General features: G+C 40.0%; 1 protein-coding gene across 1 annotated transcript; it reads left to right on the top strand.

The window, feature by feature from the left end:
- Positions 1 to 39: 39 nt before the first annotated feature.
- Positions 40 to 11,584, top strand: LOC111862706 (tumor suppressor candidate 3). Its single transcript, XM_023848322.1, has 8 exons — positions 40 to 191; positions 483 to 655; positions 2,876 to 2,993; positions 3,821 to 3,961; positions 5,863 to 6,003; positions 7,360 to 7,510; positions 8,699 to 8,864; positions 10,960 to 11,584. Exons 1-8 carry the CDS (start codon positions 108 to 110, stop codon positions 10,973 to 10,975), a joined length of 990 nt encoding a protein of 329 aa, XP_023704090.1. The 5' UTR covers positions 40 to 107; the 3' UTR covers positions 10,976 to 11,584.
- The last annotated feature ends 5,236 nt before the right edge of the window (positions 11,585 to 16,820 follow it).

The following is a 16,820-nucleotide window of genomic DNA, read 5'->3' as shown; positions in this document are numbered from 1 at the left end:
ATATTTATTTGTACTTTCGTGATTGGATGCGAGCTATGAGTTGCCAACATGGCGGAAAACAGCTGGTGACTGCATGAGCTATACGTATAGTTAAGTACTGCCGGAAAATGAAGTGTATATTATGGTTCTGTGTAATTTTATCATCTCTTTGTATTATAAAAACTATAAACGGACAGCAACGGAAGAAGGATGTAAGTATATTGATGCATCATTTACAAGCATTTCTGTATATGAAATCATAACCATAAAACGAGGTTATTTCAAAAATTAATATCAACTAAATATTTCTTTGTTATTAATCGCTACATTTCTTTGATATTAATTTCAAAAATAATAATCTCCTTTTAATTAGATAGAAATTCCACTCTTTTCCTTTTTCAAAAGAGACTTCTTCTGTCATATTTAATTTTAATACAGTTTTATTAGTATTAACTCATTCATTTGATCATTTTTCAAGTTGTAATCTGTTTTCATTTCCAAAGGGACAGACCCTTAGTGAGCGAGTTCAGCAGTTAGTTGACATGAACCATAAACGGTCTGTCCTGCGCTTCAACGGCAACAAGTTCCGTGATTATGTCAGAGCAACCCCACGCAACTACTCTGTCATAGTTATGTTTTCAGCAATGGCTGCACAACGGCAGTGCGCAATTTGTAGGTGAGTTTCCATTCCATCCCATTCTTACACAGTTTATATACACATCTTTAAGCTGCTTACCACAAAAACATTTTTGCCACCTATGATACCACGTCTTCATTGTTCTATCAAGGCTTTGACCACATTCAAAATTCTGACCTCTGGATCCATGCCATTGGGTGGGGGGAGACTGTAGGCTTGTCAGCTCCTAGTAACGCTTTGGCATTATCTTTGGAGTTCTGCAAGAATTTGTGGAGTTGCATATCTTCATTGTATCTGCAGCTTTGCCATTTACCATGCAATGTTTTGTAAAAAGTGAGCTCTCATGACATCATAGCCCTTTTGCCGATTTTTCCCTTGCAAATGCAATGAGTATTGATTGCAGGTATATTGAGGTAATTGTAAAAAGTAACCATAAGCCAACCGTCTTGTATTCCATGCTACATTCTTTTTGGCAGAGGTGATCCAGTAGATCAACTCCAAATTTCATCATATTATAAAATGTGATCATCTTGGTTTTCATTGTAGTCACCAGTCTCTTCTGGGTGCACGCAGTAGCATAGTTGGTTGAGGCACTAGACTACAAGCCGGATGGTTGCAGGTTTGGTTCCCGATGAATTCATTGTATTTTTCAGTTGACCTAATCCTTCCAGCCACACTATGGCGCTGGTGTCAAGTCAGCCTCTAGCAGATATGGGTATCAAGAATTTTCCTGGGGGTAAAGGGCAGCTGGCACATGAGGCTGACAACCTCACTGCCATCTGTGAGCTGATTGTCTAGAAAATGTGGGAGCCTCGACGTCTCACAACCCTGTGGTCCTCCACGGCCTGTTACAGGGATAGCTTGACTTTTTTTTCTCTCTCTTTTTTACTAGTTTCTTCATCTATAGAATCATGATACATGGTTGACAACAGCAAAACCATTTTGTTTCTTCTAGGGCAACAAGAAACCAGCATGCAGTTGTACGATTAGGCACCAGCTGAACCCCTCCATTTTTGTTTGTAAGCAAGCGATACTGTATCATATGCATGATGTTCCACTCCATGATAGAAATGTTGGTATTTGGGGTCCTGTGGGTATGAGATGAATGGTCAGTCTGTTGGTCAGTTAAATTGCTGGTGGAATGCCATCAAAACCACAAGCTTCAAGGACTGCAAGACATCACAGGGTTGGAAACGAACTGGTGTCTTCATCATTGGTGGCCAGCAAGGCTTCTACTTTAGCCTCTACCTGTTGTCTGTGATCAGAGTTACATAAGGCATGCACTGTGAACTGGTTTTCTAAGCAGTCTGCAGTTATGGTGGCTTTATCAGCTGGATAAAATACAGGGCCTAAGGGACCATGAATTGCAGATGCTGCCTTTGGTCCACTCCTTTATGTGAGGAATTTCACAGTAGGCCATATTGCTTGAAATGTGACTTCACAGTTTGCCAACTTTGTTTCCCATCTTTCAAGTGCTTGTTTCTGGATTTCTTCAGTGCATTAGTAAACGATCAAGGCTGGGTATTTCTTATTTCCAGTCTAAAATTGTAGTTATTCTTGTCAATAGCCTATACACCAAAGCTATAGGTGGATAATGTGCCATGAGTTTTATGCAGGTACAGTTAAGTTTGGAAGTTTTGTAAGGCAGGTGTGTCAAGTGGGCTGATACCCTTCGATGTACAGTGTTGCTGCAGTCACCATCACAGTGGCATACTGAGTTGAAGCAGCAGCAACATCCAGTGACCATGATCACCAAATTGTCTTTCTGTATGTGTGGGAGGGTTCACATTTCCTGATCTGGGGAACCAGTCATGTTTTGTGATATTTTAGATTAGTTTCATGATTCTCAGAAGATTAGTTGTCAGTTATGTTGGATATGGGCTATTTTCTGAGGTGCATTTGATGTATATAGTGTGTGTGAAGAGTTATGGTCTAGAAAACCGAGATTAACGGCCATGGAGATCCATCGCACTGACCATGCGCCACCCTCTATCTTCTAAAGTTGGTACTAACTTCGCCAACAAGCCATGGAGCTTTGGGGGGGGGGGCAAGTTAGCTCTACTAAAGTAACTGGTTATGACAACATCCTAGTTTAGTAACCAATTAATTTACCATTCAGTTTATCATTTTGTCACATCTAACCAGACTTGAGGAAAGTAATGTGTTATTTTCAGTAAATTAATTACCTGCACAATGTCAGAACTGTGGAAGGTGTTGTGGCATCTTTATGATATAATTTTCTGTTTTGATTTATTTCAGGCATGCTAATGATGAATTCCAGATAGTTGCCAATTCATTCCGCTATTCTCAGATATATTCAAACAAACTTTTCTTTGCTGTGGTCGATTTCGATGAAGGACCAGATGTGTTTCAAATGGTAAGATTTTAGGCTTTCACAGTGGGTAGCTATTGATGTTCATTCCATTCTTGTCTTGTTATGGGCAATGTTGCCATTATTTTGGAGAGTACATGCTTCCTGCATCTTCAGGGTCGAAGTGTTTAAGGTGGGTGAATTGCTGTGAATATGTAGGTTTCGTGTGCCTCATCTGGGCCTTTAGAACTGTGGACTTGGAAGGTTGAGCAGCTGACACCATTTAAGAGCCATGGAATGCACCAAGAAGCCACTTGCAACTGATGTTCCTGAGTAGGCATCCATCTAAGTACTTACCAAGCATAGCAATTCACAGAGTGCTTCAGCCCAGGGTGAAAACTAAGGGAAACAGACTATAGGCAGAAACCTATCTACACAACGTTTCTACCTCATATGCAGAATGTGTTGCAACTATGCTGACAGAATGCTGGTGTTGTACAGTATAAAAACTATGCAGGGCATGGGCAGGGCATGTAGCATGATTTGGGGAGAATATGAATGCATATAGGATTTTGGTGGGAGAACCAGAAGGAAAAAGACCACTAGGCAGACTAAGATGGTGTGTGGATAATATTAAAATGGATCTTAGAGAGATAGAATAGGGTGGTATGGACTGGATTGATCTGGCTCAGGCTAGGGCCAGTGGAGGGATCTTGTGAACACAGTAATGAACCTTTGGGTTCCATAAAATGCTGGGAAATTATTGAGTAGTTAAGCAATTGATGGCTTCTTAAAAATGACTCAGCCCCATGGCGGTAGGTAAGTAGAGTGAATAACTGAAAAGTAAATCTCCAGAAATACTGCTTAACAATATTTTGTTTCACCTATTGCAGCTTCGATTAAATACAGCTCCAGTTTTCATGCATTTCCCACCCAAAGGCAAGCCAAAGCAAAGTGATACAATGGACATTCAGCGAATTGGTTTCGCAGCTGAAGCTATTGCCAAGTGGATTGCTGAGAGAACTGATGTGCAGGTAATGTAATGTTCAGGACAGTCAGTCTGTTTCCTTCTAAATGGTTTAACTTCCAGGTCAGTTTATAATTCTAGAGATTCCTCCGAAGAAGTCTTGGCTATCATGGTACCTGTATGGGATATCCCAGCAGTTTCCCCCTGCAGTATTTCTGCCACCTTCTTCAGTACTAGGCCTGGAGCACCTTTTGACAGATGTTTGGTCATTCTTTGCACTGGGATTGGTCAGGACTGTGAAGGTACCTTGATCTAAGCCCTGTATGCTCTATGGCCCTATGATTCAAGAGCTGTGAGCAGAATTCTTGTAAGATTTGAGGTTTTCATGGCAGTGACTATGAAGAAAGCAGTCTTCTGGGATATGGCGCCATGTAGATCTTGTGTTAACCGATGTTTCGGAGGAACATATCACCTCCTTCTTCAGGGTAGAAGAAAAAAGAAGAAAATCTGCTGGCAAAGATCCAGCGTGAGCAGGTGTAAATAGACTGCTTGACACAACTGGCCTTGGCAACAGCTGTGGCGGAGTTTGCAATAATCAGACATACATGGAGGTAGTTTTGTCAGTCACCTTCTACAATTGTGTTTCATTTCTAAACACCAGATGCTGCCATCAGGACTGCATGTACTGAATGTGTGTGAGTCGGACATACCTTCATGATAGCATATGGGGAACTGACATGCAAGTCAGAGGCGACAGTGGTGTACATTTTGAGAATAAAGTATGGAATCTTCCTAAATATATAAACTTTAATGTAATGGCCATATAAATGAAAATACACAAACATGAACTCTGGTAATTGGTCTTTTAGAGATATTTTGTTACATAATTTTATGATATATGGTTTTGATATTGAATTTTGGAGAAGGGAGTAACAATTATAAAATTAAACACCGCAGTAACAAATTTAAATGTCCCACTGCTGGGAGATAAGAACACAGAATATGTACACTTAACTGGTTAATTGCATCCCAGAATTATATTCCTTATAGATTACAGCTGAAATATTTGTCTCTTTAAATTAAAATTTTGCATGCCTGTGCTTCTCAATATAGTTGCTTGGAAAATAAAACAGTTCTAGCTGTGCACTGGAATGTTTTGACAAGAAGTGAGTTTTATCTTTGATAGATAAATGTGAATTAGTAGTTTATATTGTGGCAGAACTGTGTCTGAATCTGCTGTCAGTTCTCTCTCTGCCACATGCAGAGCCAGCTCTATCTTAATTTGCAAGTTACAATATACAAATGCTGAGATATGGGCCATGAGCATGAAAGACTCAATGTTTATGGTTTGCATGACCTGTTTATAGACAGAAGGTCAGTGGACAGTTTGAATGACCATTATTGGGACTGAAGTGATCTGTGATGTTCCCCAGCCCCTTTCTTTTGAGAAACTGATCGAAACGTCTCTGATTTCTGAATACCATGAAACAAGTTTATGGTATGTAAGATTTGAGGCTTTCACGGTGGTGACTATGAACAAAGCAGTCTTCTGGGATTTGGCACCATGTATATGTGGTGTTAACCGACGTTTCGGAGGAACGTATCGCCTCCATCTTCAGGGTAGAAGGAAAAATATAAGAAATCCGCAAGCGAAGAGACCGTGAGAACCGGTAAAGGTTTCCCAGTTCTCACGGTCTCTCCTTCTACCCTGAAGATGGAGGCGATACGTTCCTCTGAAATGTCGGTTAACACCACATATACATGGTGCCAAATCCCAGAAGACTGCTTTCTTCAAGTTTATGGTAATTGTAAATTCCTAGTTGTGGTTCTTATTGACTTTGATAGGCAGTTCTTTTGATAGTATTATCAGCAAAGATTTTCTCCTTGCTTTAACATTTTCTTGAAAGAATATTACATCACAGTATAATGCTGAAGATTTAAGTATATATGTGGAAATGTGTTTTACAGATCCGAGTGTTTCGCCCACCTAATTATTCTGGCACTGTGGCTCTAGTCATGTTATTTGCTGTGGTAGCCGGATTCCTCTATCTCCGAAGAAACAACCTTGATTTCCTTTACAATAAAAATTGCTGGGGTATTGGGGCTGTGGTAAGTAGACAGTGTTCATAAATGTCACTTTCCTTTCAGTGAAGAGAGTCATAATTAACCGTTTGGAACTGAGCAAGTTGGTGTAGTACTTAATCTCTACAATTGTATTCAGCGGGTGTTTGATTCAAATCTCAGATGGGAAATGTGGTAGCTGAGTTCTTTGTGGATTTCCTCAATCTCTTGATGCACAAGCCAGTATAGTACCTCAAGTAGGTCACAGCTGCTTCCTTCCATATACATTCCAATGCTGTTCAATACTATATGCCCTAGGTACTAGCAGGATCATAAAATAACCCACCCAAGAAAAACGAACCCCTTGAAGCATGATTTTCTTACAAGTAATATTTAAAAACTGGGGGCACACAGTAGCATAGTTGGTTGAAGCACTATGCTGCAAGCTGGAAGGTCACGGGTTCGATTCCCAATGAGGTAATTGGATTTCTTCAATTTACCTTATCCATCCAGCCACACTATGGCCCTGGGGTTGACTCAGCCTCTAACAGAAATGAGTACCAGGAATCTTCCTGTGGGGGTAAAGGGCGTCCAGTGCGTAAGGCTGACAACCTCACCACCATCTGTGAGTCGATTGTCTAGAAAATGTGGGAGCCTCGATGTCTCACAACCCTATGGGCCTTTATGGACTGTTACAGAGATAGTTTTATTTTGACCTTTAATATTTAAGTTTCTGCCTCACAAGAAACATCTGTTATACAGATCAAATGATTAATAAAAGTTTTGAGATATAATTGCTATTTATTCCAGAAATCACACAAAATGTATAAATACACACTGTGGGCAAAATGAAGAGCTTTTTAATGCTTTTTGGTTGGTTGGTTTTTTGATGAAGCAGTAAGTGTCAGTACTCTATAACTGAAGGTAATAGGATAATTGATGAATGGTGAGCAATTGGCAGGGAAAACCAAAGTACTTGGAGGAAATCCACTCCAGTGCCAATTTGCTCACCACAAATTCCACATTACCTGACCAGGGTTCATATCCAGGCCATTGTGATGGGAAATTGTCAAATAACCGTCTGAGATATGGCACCGTCACATTTCTAATGTTAAAGCAGTAGGTTCATATAGTTGTAATAGTATACTTTAAAGGATTAAGATACTGAATTGACTAGATGCTTAGGCTCAACCCTTTTTGAAGCAATGGGACTTTTCTCTTGTCCACTATGTCAAAAGGGATTTTGTTCAGCAAAGGCTCAGTACCAGTTATTGCCCAGAATATGAGGTTTAGTGTACTGCACTCAGATCATTGAATACATAGACACATACTTCCACATCCTGCATGCATCTCTGGTGATTGCACATTACATTTCCTTGATGTGCTAACATTTCATGTTCACAGTTCTTTTGCTTTGCCATGGTGTCTGGCCAGATGTGGAACCACATTCGAGGCCCCCCATTTGTCCACAAGACATCATCAGGAGGTGTTGCATACATTCATGGATCATCACAGGGACAATTTGTTTTAGAAACATACATTGTTATGGTGCTAAGTATCCTTTAAGAGCTATTTTCACTGCTGCATGAGGAGACAAACTGGCAAATGGGTTTGTACTTTTTGTTGTTAGCTTTGTATCACTTCTCCAAAGTAGATTTTTTTCTGTCTTTAAGCAATACTGTATTTACCATAACATGTTGTGGAAGGATATTATAGAAAGTTTTAACTTTACTCTTGACAGGTGAGATAATTTTTTGTTTTCGTATGCTGTATTACCCTGTTATATAAGTCTGGCCTGGCTCAGTCATCACCACTGTGTTACTAAGAACTTGAAAGAGCATATTTATTTGTATAACCCCAGGTATCTTAAACAACACTACAATTGATTGCAGCCTGCCTGTGTGAAAACAACGTGCTTAGGAGAATATTTAGACCTAAGACTGCACAAAGAGGATCCAGTCTTAGACTTCATCAGATTTTCCTGTGATGATTGAATGGTGGGATGGGCTGGAAATGTAGCACATGTGGGAGAGATGCAAAATGCATACAACATTATAGTCAGAAAACCTAAGGGAACAGAGCTCTTGGGAGATCTATTTATATAAGAAAGTAATATTAAAATATGTAGGTAAGTCAGTAAGTAAGTTACAAATGCATATATACCTTAAACAGATAAGAGTATTGATTTGAAAAATGCTTTTATTTCTCAACATAACCTCCCTGTAGATTGAGGCACTGGTCCCATCGTTTCACAATCCCCTGAAAACTAGCAGCATAAAATTATTTGGACTGCTGTCAGAACCAGGCGGTGACTTCCCTTTCTACAGTTTAACGGTCAGGGAAAATGTTCAGCCGAAAACCTGTAGCCAGTCACTATATTGGCTGAGCAATCATAAAAGAGTTAATTCAGTTAATCTTCCAGGGCTTATTTATGAATCCTAACCTCAGTCCATGACCTGCATAATACCAATGTGCCCTTACATGTGTTTGCAACATGGTGTTTATCCTATCATCATCAGTAATCTGTCAAGACGACAGGTCCACAGTCTCTTCCAAAACAGTTCCTCCACCTGATACGATCTAGAGCTTTCTCCTTCAAATGAAAATATCCTCTTCTGTCCCCAAGGTCATCCAGCATCTTCTTACATCATCTTGTCACTTCTATCCACCCCTTTATCCTATATTCTTGAATTAATTTCAGTGTTATGTGGATATTTGATTATTATTCTTAACTACCAATCAGATGCGGCTATAGTTCTTGGGATGATTCTAATGACAGAAGCAGCATCACATAAAGGAGACGTGAGGAAACGTAGGATATTATCCATTGTGGGGTTGGTACTAGTGGCAACCTTCTTTAGTCTTATCTTGTCCATTTTCCGGTCAAAGGCTCATGGATATCCATACAGGTTAGTTGCGGATCGCATATAATTCTTCAGTCAATGATTTTTAAAGTATATCTGGAAAGTAAAGATACAAAGTCCAGGAAATATTTGTAAAGCATTTTTTGTTTTGGATTCACTTGTAGCACTTTTACAGCACACCTTTATTTACATTTCAACATAATCATCATGGACCGCAATGCACTTGGTGAACCTGGGAACAAGTTTTTTTATTCCAGCATCATAGAAATCTCCCACCTGCTCTCTTAGCCAAGGAGAACAGTTCTTGACACTTATGGACATTGTTGATGAAGTTCATCAATGGTTAAATGTCTGTCAGTATGAATGTTTTCATCAGTGTTTTGGAAGATTTTATCAGTGACAACAGATGGCCTTCCACTCCTCATTTCATCACAAACATCACTTTGTCCCGCTTCAAATTCACAACACCATTTTGCCACGTTTTACCTGTTCATAACATCTTTGCCATAAACAGAAACAAGTTGGTGATGAATTTCAGCAGCAGTTTCTCCTTTCGCATGAAGAAATTGAATTACTGCACGAACCTCACATTTGGCGGGATTTTGAATCGACACGGCCATTTTAAACACATACTGCAAGCACAACTTTGCTGTGACTGTGGCCGGTGAACTCAGCTCTGTCATATGGACCCTATCTCACATGGCAGCACTGCAATTTTTTTTGTGGGGGGGGGGAATTCCCTTGCATTTTTACTGGACTTTTATCTTTACTTTCTGGATATCCCTTGTAAACTGTATCTTATGGAACACAACACATAGACAAAATGTAAGAAAATAGGGTCCTTAAAGTCAGTACTGCAGTACAGATGTATGAGGCTGTGTGGCATGAAAGATAACTTCAGTTTCTGAACCACATAACCGGCTGTAAAACACCCCCCCAATCAGTGTGGAAGGGGAAGATCTTTTAGAAAATTAAATAAAATATTATATTATAAACAGTGAGGAGCTTCATAACTTGTACTCTTCTCCAAGTATAATTAGAATGATCAAGTCAAGGAGGATGAGGTGGGCAGGTCATGTAGCATGAATGGGGAGACAAATGCATATAGGATATTGGTGGGAAAGCCGGAAGGAAAGAGACCACAGGGACGACCAAGGCGTAGGTGGGTGGACAGTGTTAAAATGGATCTTAGAGAGAGAGAGGATGGGATGGTATGGATTGGATAGATCTGGCTCAGGATAGGGACCAGTGGAGGGCTCTTGTGAACACGGTAATGAACCTTCGGGTTCCATACAATGCTGGGAAATTCTTGAGTAGCTGCAGAATTTGCGGCTCCTTAAGAAGGGCTCAGCTCCATGAGTAAGTAAGTAAGTATTATATTATAAACTAGAAGTCTGAAAGAGATAGCACCTGGTATAAAATACAGTCACGTATAAGGGGTTGGCGTCATGAGTAATAATGGGTTCTGGATTAGATGAATAGATTTATTAGCCACTCACAAGTCATAGCTGCAGTTAATTGCAACACTAAAGATTACTTAACAGTAATGCATAAAATAAAGTCTTCAGCGTCTGCTTACTAGTTGTTGCTTGGTAACGAATCTTATCTGGTTAACACTTCAACTATTGAATTGCCTTATGAAAGACTTTCTGACTGCCTTGAACAATGTGTCTGGCTGACAAATCTCTTGAATTCACAAATCCATTACTGTGTTTCATGAATGCATTGTCTTGGAAACCATGTATTAATTCCCCAAGCAGCGATATGGTTTCCTAAGTGTTATCCATTGCCACAAAACATCTCATGTTGAGCAGCGTGTTACCTCACAGCAACTCCTTCAGTATTATTTCTTTTAATGTGAACGTGATTTCCAATCCATTGCTCAGCAAGGGACATCTGCAGTGGCGCCCCCGTTCCAGCTTTCAGCTTTCATGTCACAGTAGTAAATGAGTATGAAATATTTGATGCAGTTCAGAGAACACTGTTCCCTGTTCGTATTGTGGTCTTCTCGGTAATGACACCATGTAAACTGATAGATGGGTTTCAACATTTTGGAGAAACATTTACCTCAGTCTTCAGTATGTTTATCTGAAACATGGCTACCCACCTACAATATTTTAGTGTCTTTCCTTTGTTTCAGCTTCCTGTTCAAATGAAGATTAGTAGTGGAATTCAAAAATTAACTTATGCAGCAGCACTGCTTCTTGCTCGTGGTGTTGGTAATGTGCTGTAGTCAGTGACATACTTTCACACACCCACTTATAATGGGAACTGATTTCTGATGTCACAAATTCACCATGTTTCCAAGACCCACAAATATGTCATTCCTTTTCTTTACTTGTGTTTTACTTTTATGCATTTGTTCTTAAACTGCGCAGTACCACGTTATGAGCATGGATAGAGGGTAAAGCACCTTTGAAATTATGTACATAGCGTGGTGGTCATTAATGACCATTGAACCATTGAATGTTTCAAGTTTGTAATGACAGTATTTGATTTAATTCACATCTCTTTATAAATTTTTACTTTGGATGTATGTTAACGGGAAAGGATATGAGAATGAATGTATCAGATTCTCCTGTTTCTCATTTTCTTATGGTAACATATTTCCCCAAGTGAAGCTTTTCATTCTGACTACTGCAAATCTCAAGTGATTAATTTTATTTGTTTTGTGACAGATGTATCTTCCTTTCTTGTTAATTTGAATTTTTTAAGTTTATTCTGGATGTGTAATGGATGTTGGTAATAAAAATGTAAAATAATGACTTGATTTTGTTTTTGTGGTTAGAAAGCATTTTGACCTTTACCGGCAATGTGTTACACTATTGGAATGGTGCATGCACATGGCCCAGCTGCATTTTTAATTCTAATGCCATTACCAACAAGTTCAAATTGATTTGCCAGTCCCATAGTACTGGGTGATTTATACCTTCCTGATTCTTCATCTCAGTCATACAGTATAAGATGCAACATGTGGCACTGCATCATCTTGAAAGCTCTATTAATCCGAAACTTACTCTGTATTATATTATTTAAGTTGATCAAGAAATACTCCTGTCTGGCCACGATAGCCTGCACACAGTGCGAACAAGACCAGGGCGGACCACGGCCTCAGGTGGAAGAACTGCCATAGGAGATGGACCCAAAATCTAAACACACCCTGGTCCTCCAGGTTGGGATACATACATACATACGTAGGTCATACCGAAAGTCATGAGCAACTTTTTTTGCATGCAACCTGGGAACAGCAGATGAAAGAGAGTATGGTGGTAGGTGGAACCAGCTGCTGTGCTAACCTTGAGTGTCTTGTGATGTCAATAGCTTGCATCACTTGACCAGTATCACTCCTAACAAAATGGCCAACGATATGTCGTTTTGCCAGCATGCTGTCATGGAAGTATGTGCATGGGTGCAAGCAGTGTTCGAAGAAGGGTAAAACAGTTTGAAGATGGGAACGCCAGCAGCGAAGATCAGCCTTGGAGCGGTCGTCCTCGAACAACCTCAACTGAACGCAACAAGGAAAGACTGGATGAGATCATTCAAGATGACAGGCATGTGACTGTGGACACAATAGCCCGAAAACTTGGAATAGGGCACAGTGCAGTACAGGAGATGATTGAAAGCTTGGGCTATAGGAAAGTTTGTGCTCGTTGGGTCCCGCGGTTATTGACCGAAGACCACAAAGGTCAGCAAGATGCCATCACCTCAGAACTGTTGCAGAGATATCGACACGAAGGCGATGATCTTTTGCTCTGTATTGTGACAGGTGACAAAAGCTGGTTTCACCATTTCGAGCCTGAAACGACATGGCAGAGTATGGAATGGTACCATTTGCATTCTCCATCAAAAAAGAAGGTGAAGACAGTGCCATCAGCTGTGAAGGTGATGGGCACAGTCTTTTGGTATGCAGAGGGGTTTATTCTGGCCGAATTCCTGGAACCTGGGCAAACCATCAATGCTGCTCGTTATGTCCAGATGCTGCACAAGCTCCGTAATGCATTGCGCGATAAACGTCCAACACGAAACATCATAATCCTGCATGACAATGCTCACCCCCACACCGCTTGCCTCACATTGGAAGCAATTTCAAAGATGTGGTAGGAAGTTCTTCCACACCCCTCCTATAGCCCTGATCTGGTACCCTCCGACTACCATCTTTTCGGATTTGTGAAGACTCAGCTGCGTGGACAACATTTTGAGACAAGGGAGGCAATTCAGAAAACAGTGTGTCAGTGTCTTCGGATGGCTGGAACGGAATTTCCAAACTCCCAGAATGCTGGGAGAAATGTGTACAAAGAAGTGGCGATTATGTGGAAAAATAAAGAAAGGTCTCTAGATTGAGGTGGTGTATTTGGTTTGTCAATAATAAAGCAGGCAGTACGACCCTCATACATACACGGGCACACAGACAAGTGTACAAGGACATGTGTGCGCAGACACGTGGACCTGGACACGTGCATGGATGCGTGTACGGGTACACGTATCAATTTACACCTGTTCATGCGCACATGTACACAGACATGGATTAAAACTAATTCTATCCTTTCTAAGACTTCAAATGGCCTTTGGCAATGTATTAAATAACCCAATACCAGTAAACATAGTGCCCTTCTGGAAAACAGAAAGATTTTAAGTTGGAATATAATTTTAATATTTGCTTCTAGTGTTCAGGCCATGAACCTCTGAACCTGAATAGAAATTATTTTGATTATCACAAACAGTATCAAAGAATAAATATATTCACATGACTATGGTAAAATAGCTAATTTCTTAAAGACTTCTACATGAGTCTCTGGGTCTCACTCCCAATATGATCCTTGTTATTTTCTTTTGTAATTTAAAAACTCTAGAATTACTAGTTGAATTGACCCAGAGGACTATTCCGTACTTAGTGATAGAATGAAAGTAAGAAAAATACACCATTTGCAGGGTTTTCAAATCCATAAAATAAGATAAACTCCTAATTACAAAAATAGCAGAACTGAGTTTAAGAAGGATGTATTCGACATGACCCTTCCAATTCAATTTGTTATTTAATTATATACCCAAAAATTTATTACAGGGACTTCATTTATTACCACATTCCCAAAGGATACTGCCAGGAAAGATTTGGCATACTGTTTAGGAGCAAAATTAATATTACTTTTGTTAATATTTAACACCAACTTGTTCAATATAAACCAATTTACAGTGCTAGGCAAGGTATCCACAACATTGTAATTAAGTGCATCATGATATTTTACTGTGACAAAAATACTGGTGTCATCCGCAAAGAGAAAAACATTGGCAAATTTGTTGATTCGTAATGGCCAGTCGTTAATATATTTTTTTACTGCTTGTGGGGTGGGTCTAAGTCCCTTGTACTATGGCCACTACTGCCCTATTGTACCAGCCGCAGATGATAGGTGAGAGTGATTGTGTGGCAGTTGGTGGAATGAAGATTGGCAGGGGCACCTGAAGTACTCGGATAAAACCAGCCCAGCGCCACTTTGTCCACCACAAATCCCACTTGACCAGACCCGGGATCGAACCCGGGCCGACGCAGTGGGAAGCCAGCTCTTAACCGCTTAAGCTATGGTACATCTTATTCAGAATTTCGAATTACTAGTAGTATTAAAAGTACTTTCCAGTCCTTTGTCCGATGATAATTAAGTTGAAGGGTTCCTTCATGGAAAAGGGCTGTCTCTTTATGTTCAACAAAAGGGTTCAAAATCCACATATTTTGCCTCCGCCGATCCTCATGGTCGAGATAATATTTTTCAAACGACAACATCTTCACTCAGGTTTCGAAACAAGCACTTACACAATGCAATGCGAACTTGCGAAGAAACAGTATTCAGTATTACTAGATTTGAGAACCGGATAAAAACTGCCTTGATCTTCAATTTCAGTGGAAACAGTTTCTTTATACTTCCTTGCTGATTGGTCACTAACATTTGCAAAACAGATGTTATTTCGCTCAGTTCTGAGAACAGAGGATATGCCGCCCATTGTTGTAATCGGCTTGCAGGCAATTTTTATGACTGGTCATGAACACCGGTATTGCCTTTCCCGAATGTTGAAAGATTTGGATGTCTAAAAATTCCCGATTATTCACGAATACTTCCATGTTTAAAAATATGCGGCTTCGTCACTGACATTTGCTACACAGATTTAGGTGTTCTGTGTCTGAGCTTCTCGACACAAATATTATTCTCCTCAGAATATTTCCACTATAAAATATTTATTCATGAAAAAGCTTAGAAAATGAAAATGACAAATTCCAGAAGGGCCCCCCGCGGCCCAGTATAATTGATGCCAGTGCCCACTACTGGGCCGCGGCCCGGCGGTTGAGGAGCAACGCTTTAGAAGATACGTGGTTCGTAAAATAATATAAAAAATATAAGAAATTTGTGCATGTAGGAAGCAAGTCGTATTATATAAGGAAGGTGAAGGTAACAAATTTGTATAGATCTGGTGGTACGTGGGTAAGACACTGGCGTAGTATTGGGAAGGTACGGGGTTCGAGACCGCGGTGTCTTTTGTCAATAGAAATCGGAAACTGAATAAACAAATACGATTTTTCTGCAGCTATAAACCAAGTCATATAATATAAGGATGATCGTAGACAGTTATGGGATGCATGTTCTGGTGGTCTAGAGGTAAGACACAGGCATTCTAAAGGTAAGGTTGGTGGTTCAAAAATACAAGTATTTTTGTAATGAGATTTTTTCTGGAATTATATAGCGAGATGTAACATAAGAGGAACATTAAAGGTAAAAATTTTCAATGGCATTGGTGGCCTATTGGTAAAACACCGGTGTAGCNTGGCTTAAACCTCATGGAAAGCCACGAAGTGTAGTTAAAATATAGCATCTTAGTATCTTATTAGGCTGTGAAAACCAGTCCTCTGAAGAATTCATTTTATAGGGTAGGACAGGAGGTACTGAGGATGGAAGTGTGGGACCCAACCCTCACCCACCCGTATAATCACGCAGAAAGTTAATTTCTTGAGACAATGATAAATCAGCGAGAGATAACAAGAAATTATTTTAAACTGTAGCGCCATCTGTTGAACATTACAACATCTGTTCAACAGATGGCGCTGCAGTTTTATTTCATTTAACTCTCGATGATTTATCTTGGTTTCAAGAAATTAACTTTCTGCGTGACCACAAGTGTAGGTCACTCCACGCTTCGCCATCTGTGGAGTAATATTCAACAGATGGCGCTTTTTTATTTCATATGAATATGAATACTATAGAAGCGTGGGACTCCCACCCTCAGCCGCTCTTGGAGTCACGCAGAAAGTTAATTTCTTGAGACCAAAATAAATCATCGAGAGTTAAATGAAATAAAACTGCAGCGCCATCTGTTGAACAATGTTGTTGTAATGTTCAACAGATGGCGCTACAGTTTTAAATATTTTCTTGATAACTCTCGTTGATTTACATTTGTCTCAAGTGATTCACTTTCTGCGTGATTGTGAGGGTGGGGTCCCACGCTTCCATCCTCAGTACCTCCTGTCCTACCCTATAAAATGAATTCTTCAGAGGACTGGTTTTCACAGCCTAATAAGATACTAAGATGCTATATTTTAACTACACTTCGTGGCTTTCCATGAGGTTTAAGCCAACAGAATGCGCTGCAGTTATATTACATTTCCTTGCTAACTCTCACTCATAGAATTTGGTCTCAAATGAATAAGTCAAAGTAACCCCCTAAGGGCGGGTGGTTGGTGGGCGGATGGTGGGCCAAACTTTTTTTCTTTTTGATCCCATGTGGATTTTAATAAAACCCGCTTAGGTTGAGTGTCTTAATGAGCGGCCGCAAAAAAAAAGAAAAAATCTTCCCTCACCCCGGTCCCTCCCTCTATCTCTCCCTCCTCCTTTACTCTAACTCCTAACTCCTTTCCATTTTATTTTTCACAAAAATCCTACTGGTTTTGAACCCGGGACCTTCTGAACACTAAACTGATGTCTTACCCCTAAGCCACCAGCACCACTGAAATTTAACTTATTT

Source organism: Cryptotermes secundus, unplaced genomic scaffold (genome assembly GCF_002891405.2).
Source record: "Cryptotermes secundus unplaced genomic scaffold, Csec_1.0 scaffold5, whole genome shotgun sequence".
Classification (NCBI taxonomy): domain Eukaryota; kingdom Metazoa; phylum Arthropoda; class Insecta; order Blattodea; family Kalotermitidae; genus Cryptotermes; species Cryptotermes secundus.
This window is presented reverse-complemented; position numbering and strand designations above follow the sequence as displayed.